Source organism: Hyla sarda, chromosome 6 (assembly GCF_029499605.1).
Source record: "Hyla sarda isolate aHylSar1 chromosome 6, aHylSar1.hap1, whole genome shotgun sequence".
Taxonomy (NCBI): Eukaryota; Metazoa; Chordata; class Amphibia; order Anura; family Hylidae; genus Hyla; species Hyla sarda.
Genome location: NC_079194.1, coordinates 269262108 through 269280627, shown reverse-complemented (window position 1 = coordinate 269280627; position 18520 = coordinate 269262108). Strand labels below are relative to the sequence as shown.

Here is an 18520-nt window from a genome sequence, read left to right as displayed (position 1 = left end):
CTGACATAGAAAAGGACTTAGGAGTCTTAGTTAACAGTAAATTTAGCTGTAGTGACCAGTGCCGGGCAGCTGCTGCCAAGGCTAATAAAATCATGGGGTGCATCAATAGGGGCATAGATGACCACGACAAGGAAATAATTCTACCGCTGTACAAATCACTAGTCAGACCACACATGGAATACTGTGTACAGTACTGGGCACCAGTGTACAAGAAAGATATAGTGGAGCTGGAGAGGGTTCAAAGATGGCAACCAGAGTAATACGAGGAATGGGAGGACTACAGTACACAGAAAGATTATCAGAATTGGGGTTATTTAGTTTAGAAAAAAGAAGGCTTAGTGGCGACCTAATAACTATGTATAAATATATCAGGGGACAGTACAGAGATCTTTCCCATGATCTATTTATACCCAGGACTGTATCTATAACAAGGGGACATCCTCTACGTTTAGAGGAAAGAAGGTTTCTACACCAGCACAGACGGGGGTTCTTTAATGTAAGAGCAGTGAGACTGTCGAATTCTCTCCCAGAGGAGGTGGTCATGGTGAACTCTGTAATAGAGTTCAAAATGGGTCTGGATGCATTTTTGGAGAGTAATAACAAACATTGCTGGTTATGTATACTAGATTTATAGGGACAGAACGTTGATCCAGGGATTTATTCTGACTGCCATATTTGGAGTCGGGAAGGAATTTTTACCTCTAGTATGAGGGTATTTTGCCTTCCTCTAGATCAACTCAGTAGGGACTCAGTAGGGATATAGGTTGAACTTGATGGACTCTGGTCTTTTTTCAACCTCATGAACTATGTTACTATCTTATGAGTGGTGTCTTGAGCACTTTAATCAGATTTACAGATTTTACTTACTGTCCACATTTGTTTAATGTATTTACATTTTGCCAGTTGTTGGGGTTTGTCTTTGCCTCATGTCCTACCTTCCCATGTGGGGGGACATTGGGGAAGATTTATGAAAACTTGTGCAGAGAAAAAGCTGACCAGTTGCTACCATTCCGAATGCTTTTTTTTTTATTTAAAAAAAGGCCTCTTCAAGGGCCTCTTTAAAAATAAAAGAAGCAATCTTATTGGTGGCTATCAGCAACTGCACCACTCTTCCTTTATACAGATTTTGATACATCTCCCCTATTGTTCTGTTCCTTGTTTTTTTTCCTTTTTATTGTGTACATTTCATGCAAAAGATGATGTTTGCAAAAAGATGAAGCAAATGTTTCTTCTATTTCAGCACTTCTGTCACAGATATACTTCACCGGATTGTTCAACTGCTACAAGATGATGACTGTGTATGTATTTAGTGTTTCAAAATTTTTATGCACTTACAGCATAATTTCAATTTAATTTGATTTATCTATCTATTTATCTATCTATCTATCTATCTATCTATATACTCAATGCATAGTCAATCCCCTAGATTTTGCAAAATACATTTATTCTTGCTAGCTAATGGGACACTTTACTGGATGATTGTTTCCACAACTGATCACCCCCTTGAAATTTCTTTGTCGTTTTGATGGTCCTAGTCAGGTCATTCCCTTTCTTTTTGGACAATTTAGGCTGGGTTCACACATTGAGGGAATTTATTAATGTTACAGTATATGCAAGTGTTCTGGAATACAAAAAAAGCTAAATTTTGCACAAGCTGCTGTTTTGGGGCTTACCTTTTTCCCCCACCTTTTCTACTACCTAAAGTCTAGCCAAGATTACAAGCGAGATTAAAATATTGTGTGGTGTTTGGGGATTTGTGACACACATTAATTATTTTTGGTGAGGAAATGCAACCGGATTAGTATTAGTTTAGTTATTAGTATTAAGGTTATAATTATTATGATTATTGTTATTATTATTATTTTTGTCATGAGTAGGGTTATTTATTATTATTTTATTATGATAAAGTAGTATGTACTGTAGTTTACACGTGTGGCGTTGTTATTATAGTGGTATGTGTTTGGTGAAAATAAGGCTGGACCAGAAAATACTTTGATGGACATTTATGGACGAATATGGACTAATTTTTGTACATATTGTACAGGTGTATGTTGTTTGTATTATTGTTATGTTGTTGTTTATTATTATTGTTATGTTTTATATTTTAAATAAAAGATCTACAGGATGTAACTCAGGATCAATACAGGATAAGTTATATAATGTAAATACAAAGTAACTGCACCAGCAGAATAGTGAGTGCAGCTCTGCAGTATAAAACAGAATGTAACTCTGGATTAGTACAGGATAAGTAATGAATGTGCAAAGTGGCTCCTCCAGCAGAATTTTGAGTGCAGCTCTGGAGTATAACACCAGATGTAACTCAGGATCAGTACAAGATAAGTGCAAAATGTTACTCCTGATCCTAAGTCACATCCTATATTAAATATATATTATTTAGGTTTAATCGAACATAGCATTACTACCTGGATTTAACATAACTACACAGTAAAAAGCATTTAGAGTGAATGCAGCATAGCAATCCAAGGAAAGGTATGTGTATGTTGACTAGTATGTGAGTGACAAATCACTCAAAAAACATAAAAACTGCCTCCAAATCTTTTTGGGTTAAAAAAAAAAAAAAAAAAAAGTTGGGTAAAGGAATTGTTGGACGGGGTAGAGAACAGAGCATCCCTGCCATGTCCTTCGCCAAGTAAGAATGTTGGTGGCTGTACCAGCACCAGTAAAGGTAGTAGCTGTGTCAGCAAGCAAAAGTTCTCAATGTTTTTCAGGGGTTGTATGGTTTTGTCCTTGTAGACTGGTTGCTTCATTCACAGTCTTTTCAGGTGGAAGAAGAAGAGTCTGACAATATGAGTCAGGTGTCAGTGGATTTCTCATTGTCTACATCATTATAGGGTGCGGTGGAAATGTCTGTCAGAGAAGGGTCTGTTTCATCATTTCTGCCTTTGCTTTCCCACCCTTACCCAATGCTAAGCATTAGCCATGAGGAGGAGTTGTGTCTATGTCAGCCTTTGGAGTCTGTTATAGAGGTGGTGGAGGCAGTGGCTGAGCATAACACTAGTGGGACTGGTGGTAGTAGGCATTGTTGGAATTCTGTAAGGCATCATGGTGGGATGGTGCAACAAGCCCAAGATCAGACATCAGACATGCTGAGAAGAGGGGTAGCGGGGATGATAAGGAGGATTTTGATGGTGATGTAGTTTAGGACAGGGCATGGGAACCAGCTGACAAAGGAGGGTTGTTCTACTATTAGTGAAGGCAAGTTTAGCCAGAAGCAAGGCAGGGCCAGAACATCTGTCATATTTTCCAGATATAGGCCTGCTGGTATGATTAGCTCAAACTTAAAAAAAAAAAAAATGTAAGCACCTCTTAGTAGTGTTGAGCGAGCAGAGCCCGGCGAACTCGGATTGGAACTGAATTACGGGGTTAGCGCAGGTCACCAAACTAAAGAGCTTTTACCGGTTCGGTTGGTGCGAACTGGTAAAAGCCCATAAAATGCGTAAAAAGTATGACTTTTTGGTGCCAAGAAGCAGCAAGAGGAGCAGAAGGCGGTGGTCTGACATCAGGGTGACCAGCATATCACATGATAACCCCAGGTTATCATATGATTTGCTAGTTTTATGTGTCAATCAGCCCAAAGGCCAATAGGAGACAGCAAGTGGGAATGCAGTGTTACACTGCCGTAAGGGCTTACACACGCTGTTCCCAGCACTCAGTCTGAGGGGAGAGAGGGGGGACAGAAAAGCAGACAGAGAGAGAGGGATAGGGATAGGACAGAGATGGGAACAAAGAAAAACTTAGTGTGTGAGAACAGAAGCCACAATTCTCACCCGAGAGCCAGAATCCATTACTGATTTATAACATCCGCAGTGGACAAATCCTATAGGGGCTATACAAGGATCCATAGCAAAAAAGTGCTCATCCCAGCCTCTGTGTGTGGGCTGATCATAGGAGGATCTCTTGTCCATTCATACACAAGCCTCATCATGTACTACAAACCACAGCAAGCCTTTTTAAAGGCTGATACAAAATAAAAAAACAAAACAAGCAGTTAACTGAGCAAATCTGTTCTGTGGCAGACCTGTATGGGTACGTTCACACTGCAGAATTCACACAGAATTCCATGAGTGGAATTCCACGAATGGAATTCCGCACAGTGAACATTACCATCAGTGTGAATGGATCTTCTGGGAGACCTGTTCACACAGGAATTTTAGCGGCGGACAATTCCACTGCAGAAATTGTTTCATGCAAAGAAAGTACATGTTCCTTCTTTCGCAGAATTCCATGAGCACTGCACAGCCGTTAGAGAGGAGCAAATTTTTGAAAAATTCGATTCAGCGGATTCGTCAAATTTTTCGTAAAAATTTTTTTGGTCCAAATTTATTCGTGGCGAATCACTATTAAAAACAGCTATTTCTGGCCTACAGAGAGGCTCAATAGGAGTGTAGAACACTTTACTTTGTCTTAACATGCATAGGGAGTGTGCTGTGTTAGTGAAATAATACTGGTATTCAGTATGACATGCAGATTACAGGCATCACTATTAGAATCACTGCCCCAGAGCATCATTATTTGAATTTTTTGATTACCCATTCTGGTGAGCATCAAGTTGGCAGTGCTCCGTGATTCGAGCTACCACCTGTTCCAGCCCCTGCCTCTCAGCACACCCCCATACTCTGAGTGTCCACTTGAAAAGGAAGGGACTGCAGTACAAGCAACTTGGACAGGAGCACATTCAGCTTCTGTGTCATTGGATAAGTGGGCATATAAAGCTAGAAGTGGCTGCAGTGAAAAAGCTCGTACTTGTATCTTAAAATCGAGCTGGCGGTCCTCCGCCAGGCGAGATACCACCTGTTCCAGCCCCTGCCTCTCAGCGCACCCCTGACTGTGAAAGTGCGAATGTTTCATTTAATCAGTTATGGTTCATTGTTATGGCTCCAAGCTATTTCATTGGATTCTTGTGATAATTCCACAGGTACTATGATGGCGACGACCATGGGGCCTCAGTCTTGAAAAGATTACATCGATTTTTTTTAAATTTAAATTTAAGATTTATATTAGATTCCCAAGTTTAATGTCCTGGTGTTTATTGAACTAATACTGAATGTCCACAAAGCCCAAACTAAAATAGGGTCACATGGCGTCACAATGACAGAGCCTAAAGGTGGCAGCAGCATGAAGGGACCATAATCTGGCAGAATGACACAGCCTGGTATTGGCGGCTGCAAGAGGAGACCATATAGTGGCTGAATGACAAAGCCGCTTGCGGCAGCATGAGGAGAAGATAGGGCCTCACAATCCCTAAGATTAAAATATGAATTTTAAAATTTAAATTGAAGATTAATGTAGTTGGTGTTACCATAAAAATTGTAGGTAATGTCCCAGGGCCAGCAGCATCAGTAAACCATATAGTGGCTGAATGACACAGCCTGCAGCCCACGGCAGCATGAGTAGAACATATAGTGGCTGAATGGCACAGCCTGGAGTTGGCGGCAGATGAGGAGACAATAGGGCTTCACAAACCCTAATCTTTAGGTAATGTCCCAGGCCCAGCAGCATCAGTAAACCAGATAGTGGCTGAATGGCACAGCCTGGAGTTGGTGGCAGCATGAGTAGAACATATAGTGGCTGAATGGCACAGCCTGGAATTGGCGGCAGATGAGGAGACCATATAGTGGCTGAATGGCACAGCCTGGAGATGGCGGCAGCATGAGTAGAATATATAGTGGCTGAATGGCACAGCCTGGAGTTGGCGGTGGCATGCGTAGAACATATAGTGTCTGAATGGCACAGCCTGGAGTTTGTGGCAGATGAGGAAACCATATAGTGTCTGAATGCCACAGCCTGTTGGTGGCAGCATGAGTAGAACATATAGTGGCTGAATGGCACAGCCTGGAGTTGGCAGAAGATGAGGAGTCAATAGGGCTTTACAACCCCTAAGGATAAAAGATGAATTTTAAAATTTAAATTGAAGACTTATGGTAGCTAGTGCTACCATAACATTTTTTAGGTAATGTCCCAGGCCCAGCAGCATCAGTAAACCAGATAGTGGCTGAATGGCACAGCCTGGAGTTGGCAGCAGCATGAGTAGAACATATAGTGGCTGAATGGCACAGACTGGAGTTGGCGGCAGATGAGGAGACCATATAGTGGCTGGATGGCACAGCCTGGAGTTGGCGGCAACATGAGTAGAACATATAGTGGCTGAATGGCACAGCCTGGAGTTGGCGGCAACATGAGTAGAACAAATAGTGGCTGAATGGCACAGCCTGGAGTTGGCGGCAGATGATGAGACCATATAGTGGCTGAAAGGCACAGCCTGGAGTTGGCGGCAGCATGAGTAGAACATATAGTGGCTGAATGGCACAGCCTGGAGTTGGCAGCTGATGAGGAGACCACATAGTGGCTGAATGGCACAGCCTGGAGTTGGTGGCAGCTTGAGTAGAACATATAGTGGCTGAATGGCACAGCCTGGAATTGGCGGCAGCATGCGTAGAACATATAGTGGCTGAATGGCACAGCCTGCAGTTGGTGGCATATGAGGAGACCATATAGTGGCTGAATGGAACAGCCTGGAGTTGGCGGTAGCATGCGGAGACCATAAGGAGGCAGAATGAGACAGCCTGTAGGTGGCCACAGCAGCATCAGGAGTCCTGAAAGTTACCCGGTGACAGAGTGGTGCGGTGGGTAGCAATACCAGTACCAAGTACCCGGTGACGAAGGTGGGTGAAAAAGGTCTGATGTGGAGGAATGTTTGTAACTGGGGAGCAGTGTCTTAAATCTGTGTGGCACTATCCATATTTGTGAAGTGTTGGTGTCGCACCATGGTCAATCCACTCTGATGCATCAGGCATTGGTGGGTGGAAATCCTGGCTGATCCATGCCTGATTCATCTTCACAAAGGTCAGTCTCTCCACATTTTTTGTGGACAGACGAGTTCTCCTTGAGATGACTATGGCCCCCGCCGCACTTAACACCCGCTCTGATGGCACACTGGCTTGGCAGGACAGCTTTTCCAGGGCAAACTCTCCTAGTTGCGGCCACAAATCAAGTTTGGCTGCCCAGAAGTCCAGCGGATCTTCAAGGTGTGTTGGCATGGGCCTGTCAAGGTATTCCACCACATGCTGGTTCAGGTCCTGCTCCAGGTCTACCTGCTGCTGAGGAGTTGCTTCACTATGCGGGTGACTAAAGGTACTCATCAGCGACTGTAGACTCAGGCTTCTGCTGATGGAGCTGGTACTGCTCCTGACACCCCACCCCTCCCCAGCAGCCATGGCAGTGGAAGGTGAGCACAGAGGACCCCCCCCCCCCAAGTCAGACCTGCGAGATGATGGACAATGGCGCTGATTACTATGTAGGATGTCTCTGTAGTAGGTCAGTTTGTCCTCCCTCTCATTGGGTGTAAAAAAAGGCCCCCCCATTTTGTGGCAGTAGAGAGGGTCCAATAAAGTGGAGTGCCAGAAGTCATCCCGCTGCCGAATGGTGACAATTCGGCAGTCACTATGCAAGAAAGTGAGCATGCATTGTGCCATTTGTGCAAGTGACTCGGAGGGACTCCCTGCCTCCATCTCCACTGGATACTGCCACGGTCTGGGTCCTCTGTCTCACCTTCCTCATAACCCTCTAGCTGCTCCTGCTCCTCCTCTGTCAGATGACTAGAAAAACCGCCTATCTCACAAAACGTAAACTGTGCTCCACTGTGCCCCTCCTCCTCCTCCTCCTCCTCCTCCTCCAGTTCAGCCCCCACAGGGCTCATGTGGCTGTGAGATGTAGGCGCCACATCTCCATTGCCCTGAGCAGCCATCGTCTCCAACACGTTGTAGGAAATGAAGCAGTGGAATTACGTTGTTCATCCTGTAATCCTGGCTTCCTCAAAGGGAATGAGCAAACGGCAGGTGTCACGTATGAGCTGCCACTGGTTGACATTGAAGTTACATAGGGAGTCCCCCTATCAGCTCGGATCATCAAGAAATCGGTGATGGCTTTTTTCTGTTCGTATAGTCAGACCAACATATGGAGGGTGGAATTCCAACGTGTGGCAACATCGCAAATAAGACTATGTTGGGGATACCGTTCTGACGCTGCAGCTCAAAGGTGTGCTTTGCAGTGAACGAGTGGCTGAAGTGCATGCAAAGTTTTCTTCCCATTGTTAGGATGTCTTGCAAATGGGGGGAACACTTCAGGAACCGCCTGACAACCAGATTGAACACATGTGCCATACAGGGAGCATGGCTCAGCCTTCCTTTTCGCAGAGCAGACAAGATGTTCTTCCTGTTATCAGTCACCATGGTTCCCATTTCCAGTTTCCGTGGAGTAAGCCATGCTCCGATTTCTTTATGAATTACTTTTAGCAGTTCATCCCCTGTGTGACTCCGTTCACCAAGGCAAACCATGTGAAGAACAGCGTGACAACGCCGTGCTCTGCACAAATGGTATGCTGAAGGGGCACTGAGACTTGTCTGGGCAGTGGAAGCTGAGGACATGGTGGAGGATGAGGAGGCGGAGTCGCACACTGTCAAAGGACCAACGGCCTGAGAGCGTGGAGGAGAAAGCGGCATGACCTGTCCAAGTTGGTGTTGTGGCTGTGCAGGAACCACATTCACCCAGTGGACCGTAAAGGACATGAATTGTCCCTGACTATATTTACAGCTCCAGACGTCGGCGCTGACGTGCACTTTGGTACACACCGACAGGCTCAAGGACTGGCCCACCTTCTCTTCCACAAAATTGTGCAGGGCTGGTACTGCCTTCTTTGCAAAGAAATTACGGCTTAACACTCTCCAGCTTTGCACAAGCCATCAGTTCTCTGAAAGATGCAGAGTCCACCACTTGAAAAGGGCGGGACTGCAGCACCAGCAACTTGGACAGGAGCACATTCAGCTTCTGCGCCGTTGGATGTGTGGGCTCATACTGTTGTCTCATGGACATGGCTTCGCCGATGGATTGTTGGTGGAATGACTGACTAAAAGTAGGAGGATCAGGAGCATCTGGAGCGACAGAAGGAGAGTATGACACACCGCTCCCTTCGGCTGAGGTGGTGGAGCCTTGGCTGGCTGAAAAAGGGAGCGGCGTGCCACTGGGTGATGCAGCAGGCTGGACCACTACATCGGAGCCACGGTTCTCCCAGGCCGCTTTATGGTGGCACAGCATATGTTGATGCAGGGCCGTGGTGCCAACATTGGGACCCTGGCCACACTTCACCTTCTGCTGACGCATCTTGCATGTGGTTATGTTTACCCTCTCCGGATGCTTGATGAAAAACTGTCACACCACCGAGTAGCTTATTTTCCCACCAACAGTCTGCACTTATTGACTGCTACTGCTGCCGTCTCCAGGAACCCCTGTTCCACTTGGCTGCCGCGAAGCAGGTGGTCTTCCCCGGGCACGTTTGGCTTCAGAATTTCCACTTCTAACACCATGCTGACTGCCAACCATGCTACCACCTTGCTGGCTCAGCTGCTGCCTCACAGGCAACATGCAACCCTCTTCTCCTGATGATGAAGCCCCTTCTGCACCTGGCTCCCAATTGCGATCGGATTCATCGTCATCAACAAGTGTCTGCACATCACCGATGTCCTCCTCCGGTTTCTCAACAGTGTCTGCTTCAGGACCCTGAATGCTGGAAACACTGCCTCCTACATCACTCTCCTCATCAGTACTTGGTTGCCTAGCGGAGGAAGCAGCGGATGTCTCCTCCACTGCTGATTGTCCTCTATTAGATAGTGGAGCTGAACCCACAGGATAAGATACTTCTTTAGGGGAGGGAACAGGATAGGACAGAGGCAATGGGAGGACAGGGACTGCTCCCGGGCCATGCCAACTGAGGGTTGTGTCTGAGGAACCCACCGACTGTTGACTGGGGGTATCAGATGTCACTTGCGATGAAGTGGATGTCTATGTTAACCAATCGATGACGGCAGATGGGTTGCTGGTCGAGACACGACCGCTAGCTGATACCGGAAGCTCAGGCCTCTCGCTGCGACTCCTGCTGCCACTCGCCCCTAGTCTGCTGCGACCTCTTCCTGATGAATTTAGGCCTCTGTCACTCCTCTGTGCACATCCTGGCACTCTGCCTGACATACTTAGTGCATATATGATTGGAGTACAATACGATTCACTACGCTTAAAACAGTATTTGTCTAGAACAGCAGCAGGTGAATACTTTTGGCTGTCCTTTCACAGTATCTAGGCCCTTGACAGATTAACAGGTACAAAACAGTACACTACTTAGATGTAGGTATGTGGGCACAAAAATGTGCTACGGTACGCTTTAAAAAATATTTCAGTAAAACACACGCCAGTGAGTATTTTTGCCTGTCCTGTGCGATGTACCATGTATTTTCTTTCATTTTTAAATTCCCCGCCGTGAGCCCTGAATGGCCCGTACTGAGGAGACAGCTCTAGTCCTTCTTTTTGTATAAAATGTCTTGTGCAGAGCTATACTGTATAACCACTAGCTAGATCCTCAGCACCTTATACTTTAAAAATGGCATAAGTACTGGGATATTTTTTATTTGGTGCTGTATTTTCTTGTATATTGTATACAATAAATGTGGATCTACTTGTAATAAACTGTTGGAGATGAATGTATTATTGTAATTCTCCGTAGCTCACTTTTTGTTTTTAGATGTTTTATCTCTGTGTTTACCTGTCACTTTAAGTGTGATTTGTTTATTCATCACCAATGCTCAGAGCGTATAACACGTATCTTCCAACGTGATGACGCAAAGGGCCAGTCGAAGCGCCACTGCGCGCAAAACGGCACCGCCGCCCGCCCAGGTAGCCCAGCTGCTCACCTGTCCATCCTGTACTGAAGTTCTGTAACTTCAGTGCTGCTCACCTGTCCATCCTGCACTGAAGTTCTGTAAGTTACTTATGAAAAGTCTTCAATAAAGTAATCCGTTTTACAACCAGCCTGGTGAGTGCCCTACATCTATTCTCTATGCAGAGACTGTTTGCAAAGTATTTTCACTGTTAGTGAGCACCATATGGGGTTGTGATTGCGGAGCTGTGTGAACTAGTCCCTGGAATCCCTATTCAGGAGAGCGGCTTTATCTACGTGAAACAGCTGTGCCCGGACAACTATTTTCCTATTTTCTCCCTATTTCTGATTATATTTTTATAGTTCGGACATTTACGGACGCGGCGATACCACATATGTTTATTTTTGTTTACATTTATTTTATTTATTTTTTATGGGAAAAGGGGGGTGATTCAAACTTTTATTAGGGAAGGGGTTAAATCACATTTAACTTTTTTTATTTTTTACTACTTTTACACCATTTTTTTTTCCTCATAGGGGACTATTACATGCAATCTTCTGTTTGCATACACTGATCAATGCTATGTGGAGATGGAGGCAGGTAGGGACCCTCACCCATCCTCTCAGCTGTTCGGGACGCCGCGATTTCACTGCGGCGGTCCTGAACAGCCCGACCGAGCTGCCGTTTACTTTTGTTATAGACTCGGCGATCAACTTTGATCGCCACGTCTAAGGGGTTAATGCCAGGCATCACTTCAATCGGTGATGTCTGGCATTAGACACAGTTCCTACATTTATTTTCCTGATTCAATGAAACATTATATCTTCCTAGTTGTTAAATAGCAGTGCACTAAAAAAGAGTGTACATGTGACAGGGATTAGCCCTGTGAATACATTATTCATGAATATTATTAGTTTCAGCAAACACCAGTTGCATCTTCATGTTTGGGACATAAAAGTGCCTCAACAAGGGCATGCATTTGACACGGATAAGCCCTGTAAAAAATATTTTCTGAAATAATATGGGTTTTAGCAAACACAGTTTACATCTTCTTAGTTGTGCAATAGCAGCAAAATAAAAAGGGCATGCATTTGACAGGGATTTGCCCTGTGAACAAATTTTTTTGTGAATATTATTGCTTTATCGAACAAAATCCTTAGCAACACCCAAAACATGTGTCTGGTGAAGGAATTGTTGGTCTTACATGGTCTGTTTCCTCATCTCTATCTTTGCTTCCCCCCCCCCCCTCCACTTCTACACAAATGGACAGGAGGAGAAGTTGTGTCACGGTCAGCCATTGGAGCGTGTTACTGAGCTGGTTGAGGGGGATGCAGTGGCCGAGCATAGCACTAGTGGGACTGGTTGTGGTAGGCGTGGTGGGGATACTGTAATGCATCATGGTGGATGTGCTGAGGGGGGAACAAGGAGGCCACGATCACACATCAGACGTTCTTACTGAGGGTAGTACTGGGGATGATGAAAAGGAGTTTAAAGAGGAGGATGTCAGGAGGCTTTTGGTCTGAGCAGTGCAGGAGCAAGTGACAGTGACACTGGTGCTGGATCTGAAGGCTTGAGAATAAAACATTCTAGAACAGGGGCACAGTCGGGTGGTGATGTATCTAGCTATTTACGATATCCTGCCATGTGGAAATTCTTTACTATGTTACCAGATGCAGGAAAGCGGGCACAGTGCCATATCTGCAGAGAGAAAGTAAGGCACAGGCAGGGTCCGAACTCAAGAATAAGGACTCTACATCAGCACATGAAGAGGCATCACAAAGCCTTGCAAAAAGTATACCTAGTTCACCAATGCCTGCTGTCTGGTGTCTACAGATAACACTACTTCCCCACCGCCTGCTGTCTGCTGGCAAGTGGCTACAGTTACCAGTTACCATGCTCTGCAGAATGTGACTACTTCCAGCCAGGCCCGGGCCACCTGGCTGGAAAAATTTTAATCAAATCAAATTTTTTTATCCTCCTGCTGTACACTGGTTACTACTGGCCTACTCCTCAGTATGCTGACTACTATTAGACCCAATAGTCTGCCATCACCCTTGCTGCTGTTGCTGCTGCTTCCTCAAGCCAGGCCTGGGCCGTCTGGCCAAATACTTCTTACTCTAGGCTACTACAACTCTTACCAGTCCACCACCTCCTGCTGTTCACTGGAAAATGCCAGTCTGCAACCTCTTGCTGTATGCTGGAAATTGCCAGTCCCGCTAGTCCGCCACCCCCTTGCTGCTTGTCATGATTCGGCTGGCTGGAGGTGGATCCTCTGTGCCAGAGAGGGATTGGCCTGGACCGTGTCGGTGGACCGGTTCTAAGTTGCTACTGGTATTCACCAGAGCCCGCCGCAAAGCGGGATGGTCTTGCAGTGGCGGTAGCAACCAGGTCGTATCCACCGGCAACGGCTCAACCTCTCTGACTGCTGAGATAAACGCGTTACAAGGGAGTAGACAAGAGCAAGGTCGGACGTAGCAGAAGGTCGGGGCAGGCGGCAAGGTTCGTAGTCAATGTAGATAGCAGAAGATCTGGAACACAGGCTTTGGACAACACTAAACGCTTTCACTGGCACAAGGCAACAAGATCCGGCAAGGAAGTGCAGGGGAAGTGAGGTAATATAGCCAGGGAGCAGGTGGAAGCTAATTAGGCTAATTGGGCCAGGCACCAATCATTGGTGCACTGGCCCTTTAAATCTTAGAGAGCTGGCGCGCGCGCCCTAAGGAGCGGAGCCGCGCGTGCCAGGACATGACAGCCGAGGGCCGGGACAGGTGAGTGACTTGGGATTCGATTCGCGAGCAGGTGCGTCCCGCTATGCGAATCGCATCCCCGCCAGCAATGTCAGTGCAGCGCTCCCGGTCAGCGGGTCTGACCGGGGCGCTGCAGAGAGAGGAATGCCGCAAGCGCTCCGGGGAGGAGCAGGGACCCGGAGCGCTCAGCTTAACACTGCTGCTACCTTCATCCAGGCTTGGGCCACCTGGTCAAATTTTACAAAACCAAAATCTTCTTCCTTCTGCAGTCCTCTGGTTACTTACCAATCCCCCTTGTCCGCCATCACCATTGCTGCTGGTAGTTTCAACCAGGCCTACACAACGTATGATGTTGTTGCTACTCCTAAAAGGGGACATTTTTAGAATCCTCGACAAATCCTTGCCATATTCTTCACTTGGCAGAGGAAAATGCTGTTGCTACTCCCAAAAAGGGAACAAAATCCTTACCATCTTCTTCACTTGAGAAGAAAGAGGGGAGAAACAAGTAGGGACAGCGCCTTGTGTAATTCTGCAAGTAACCATGGTAGAGATCCTAATGTGCAGATGGATTCTCACCTTTTTAGAGACCTGGTTTCATGCATATCACCCCAAATTAGGGGTATGGATGCTGCAGAATAAAACATCAGTTATCATGCCTTAGGTTTTATCCTGATGCAGCGCTGATTCCACTGCAAATTTTTCTTTCTTCTTCACAATCTTCTTTGCTTGACAGATTAAAATGCTGCTGCTACTACCAAAAGTTTTTTTTTTTTAAACTCTTGACAAAATCCATGCCATCTTCTTCGCTTTAAAACTTGCCTTCCTTCAGTTACAGTGCAAAAACAGTCTACCGCCACACCGCCTCATTTGCTACATTCCAACACATTGAAATTAAACAATGTTGGACTGCCTGTATCACCAGCGCAACATGGTGACAGACTTCATAATGCAGCAGACAATTTTTCCAGCCAGTGTGACTTTCAGCTGAGGGAATGGCAGCTAATCAGAGACACCTGTTGCATGCTCAGGCCTTTCCAGGAGGCTACCAGGTTTGTCAGCAAGTACAACTGCGGAATTAGTGATGTAATGCCGCTAATATTCTTTTTACAGCAAATGCTAATGGTGGTGGAAGGAGGGATGGAGGAGAGTTCCCATCTGGCTTCCAGCAGTACAGATGTTCTCCTTGAGGAGGTTGAGAAAATGGGTCATGAGGAGGAGTTGGAGGATTTGGAGATGGACTCTGTAAAAAGGATAGGGGGCGAGGACTCTTTGCAAGGCGACACTGATGATGACTAGGACCATGACCAACCTTGGCAGTATGGGATGGAGGTGGAACAAGCTGGGCCCTTAGAAAATCTGGTGAGGATGGCTAGCTGCATGCTTTCTTGCATGCACAGTTACAGAGAAATGACTACTGGATAGCAACACTCTTAGACCCTCGGTATAAATCCAAAATGGATGGAATTTTTCTTGCTTTCTGAGAAGGAGGCAAACTTGGAGTTCTATAAGGAGAAGCTATGCAGCCAGTTATCCTTGGCTTTCCAGCACGAATGGGGGTCCAGTCTCTGCTCTCTGCTAATTCAACGCTCTTCTCCTACTGCCAGCACTACCCCTGCAAGTGGAAGGAGCAGCAGCAGTATGCTGGAGCACATGATGACAATATTTCTGCATTTGGTATTCCCCACCTGACATCACTGGTCATCACAGGAATATGAACCACCACCTGAACAACCAGGTTGAGGCCTACCTCAGCAGTGCCCTTTCTCTGACAGACCCAGACCCCATGGACTTCTCAGAACTTGCCCTGGGTGTTCTGTCTTACATAGAAACATAGAATGTGTCGGCAGATAAGAAGCATTTGGCCCATCTAGTCTGCCCAATAATCTGAATCCTCTCAATAGTCCCTGGCCCTATCTTATATGAAGAAGAGCCTTATGCTTATCCCATGCATGTTTAAACTCCTTCACTGTATTTGCAGCGACCACTTCTGCAGAAAGGCTATTCCATGCATCCACTACTATCTTAGTAAAGTAAAACTTCCTAATATTACTTTTAAACCTTTGCCCCTCTATAATTTAAAACTATGTCCTCCTGTGGTAGTTTTTCTTCTTTTAAATATGCTCTTCTCCTTTACCATGTTGATTCCCTCTATGTATTTCAAAGTCTCTATCATATCCCCTCTGTCTCTTCTTTCTTCTAAGCTATACATGTTAAGGTCCTTTAACCCATTAAGGACAGAGGGCTTTTCAGTTTTTGCATTTTCTTTTTTCCTCATCACCTTCTAAAAATAACACTTTCCATTTTGCACTTAAAAATCCATATGATGGCTTATTTTTTGTGCCATTTAATTAATGGTTTAATTAACAATATATTTTTATAGTTTGGACATTTAGGCATGCAGCTATACCACATGTTTATTTTTATTTACACAGTTTTTTTTTTTTTTGGGAAAAGGGGGGGTGATTCAAACCTTTATTAGGGAAAGGGTTAAATTATCTTTAACTATTTTTAAACTTTTTTTTTGCAGTGTAATAGCTCCCATAGGGGGCTATAAAACTGCACACACTGATCTTTTACACAGATCACTGCAAAGCCATAGCTTTGCATTGATCAGTGTTATTAGCAGTTGATTGCTCAAGCCTGGATTTCAGGCTTGAAGCAATCAATCGAAGATCGGACTCGCAGGGGGCAGGTAAGCCACCCTCCTGCTGCGTCCTAGCTGATCGGAACATCGCGATTTTATTGCATTGATCCCGATCAGCCCGACTGAGCAGCCGGGATGCTTTTACTTTCTCTTTCAGACGCGGCGTTGAACTTTGATTGCCGCATCTAAAGAGTTAATGCTGGACATCAGCTGATCAGTGATGTCCAGCATTAGCGTGGGTCCTGGTTGCTTATAGCAACCGGGACTCACCGGGTATGATGCGCGCTCATCTCGTGAGTGCGCATTATATATGGGGACGCGCATATGGGCGTTTATAAACGTCCATTTGCGCTAAGGGGTTAACCTTTCCGGGTAAGTTTTATCCTGCAATCCATGTCCTAGTTTAGTAGCTCTTCTCTGAACTCTCTCTAGAGTATCTATATCCTTTTGGAGATTTGGCCTCCAGTACTGCACACAATACTCCAAGTGAGGCCTCGCCAGTGTTCTGTACAGCAGCATGAGCACTTCTCTCTTTCTACTGCTTATACCTCTCCCTATATATCCAAGCGTTCTGCTAGTGTTTCCTACTGCTCTATTACATTGTCTTCCTACCTTCCTAAGTCTTCTGAAATTATTACTCCTGAATCCCTTTCCTCAGATACTGAGGTCAGGACTGTGTCAAATATTCTATATTCTGCCCGAGGGTTTTTACGCCCCAGGTGCATTATCTTGCACTTATCCACATTAAATTTCAGAGTTAGAGTTCTGACCATTCTTCTAGTTTTCCTAAATACTTTTCCATTTGGTGTATCCCTCCAGGAACATCAACCCTATTACATATCTTTGTGTCATCTGCAAAAAGACACACCTTACCATTGAGACCTTTTGCAATATCACTAATGAAGATATTAAACAAAATTGGTCCCAGTACAGATCCCTGAGGTACCCCACTGGTAACAAGACCTTGCTCTGAATATACTCCATTGACTACAACCCTCTGTTGTCTGTCATTCAGCCACTGCCTAATCCACTCAACAATATGGGAGTCCAAGCTCAATGAATGCAGTTTATTGAGAAGTCTTCTATGTGGGACAGTGTCAAAAGGCTTACTAAAATCTAGATATGCGATGTCTACTGCCCCTCCACCATCTATTCTTTTAGTAAACCCATGTTGTTTTTCATCTTGCAATCCATGGGATTTTGGATTTTTCACAATCCTATCCTTTAGTATGGTTTCCATTAATTTCCCCACTATTTATGTCAGACTTACTGGCCTATAGTTGCTTGATTCCTCCCTACTACCTTTCTTGTGAATGGGCACGACATTTGATAATTTCCAATCTTCCGGGACGAATCCTGTTACCAGTGATTGGTTAAATAAATCTGTTAACAGTTTTGCTAGCTCACCACTAAGCTCTTTTAATAAATTTGGGTGTATTCCATCAGGCCCCTGTGACTTATTGGTCTTCACTTTAGACAGCAAACGTAGAACCTCTTCTACGCAATCTCTTTGACGCATGCATCAAACTATTTATTAGTCTTCCTCCCTAATGGAGGTTCTTTTCCTTCTTTTTCTTATGTAAAAACTGAACAGAAGTATTCATTAAGGCAGTCGGCGAGCCCTTTATTCTCTTCTACATACCTTCCTTCCTTTGTTTTTAACTTAGTTATTCCTTGAGTACCACAACTGTCTATTCCTTTTTCTGCTTTTACTGACAAGTCTAATGCTATTTTCTGTTGCCTTCAATAACGTGTCTTTTAAGTAGTAGAATTTCTCAAGGACTCCATGTAATCCGTTCCAGTCTGATATGGAATCATTTATGACTCTCATTTTTGAAAAGTTTGTATTTCTAAAATCTAAAACTTTTGTTTTTGTGTGTTGTGACTCCTTCACTGTTCTTATATTAAACTACATTGACTGGTGATCACTAGATCCCAAGCTTTCGCCTACAATAACATCATATACCAAATCCCCATTTGTGAATACCAAATCCAAAGTGGCCTCCCTCCGAGTTGGCTCCTCAACCACTTGTTGTAGAGATAATCCCAGTAGGGAATTTAGAATATCTGTACTCTGGCTGAACTAGCTATTTTTTTTCCAGTTTATATCTGGAAGATTGAAGTCTCCCATATGATAACTTCTCCTTTCATTGTCATTTTAGCTGTTTCTTCAACTAGTAGATCATCTAATTCTTTAACTTGGCCTGGGGGTCTATATATCACACCTACACGAGTTTCTGCATGATTACCAAACTGCAAAGTAACCCAAACTGACTCTATGTTGGCCTCACTAACTTGTATTAGGTTAGATTTTATGCTATCTTTCACATATAGGGCCACTCCTCCTCCTTTCTTGCCTTCTCTGTCTGTTCTTTATAAAGAGTACCCTGGTATGGATATGTCCC

The 18520-nt window shown here is 44.9% G+C and overlaps 1 protein-coding gene and 1 long non-coding RNA gene across 7 annotated transcripts in view; one reads left to right on the top strand and one right to left on the bottom strand.

Moving 5' to 3' along the window:
- LOC130277031 (capping protein, Arp2/3 and myosin-I linker protein 3-like) overlaps window positions 1–18520 on the top strand; it is a 530598-nt gene that overhangs the window by 415477 nt on the left and 96601 nt on the right. For all 6 annotated transcript variants that reach the window (XM_056527256.1, XM_056527257.1, XM_056527255.1 and 3 more), the window contains one exon: window positions 1241–1298. In XM_056527256.1, the coding sequence (XP_056383231.1) occupies window positions 1241–1298 (58 nt within the window). The remainder of the gene's footprint in view (window positions 1–1240; window positions 1299–18520) is intronic.
- Window positions 1–18520, bottom strand: part of LOC130277040 (uncharacterized) — a 176597-nt gene that overhangs the window by 127516 nt on the left and 30561 nt on the right. The window lies entirely within an intron of this gene.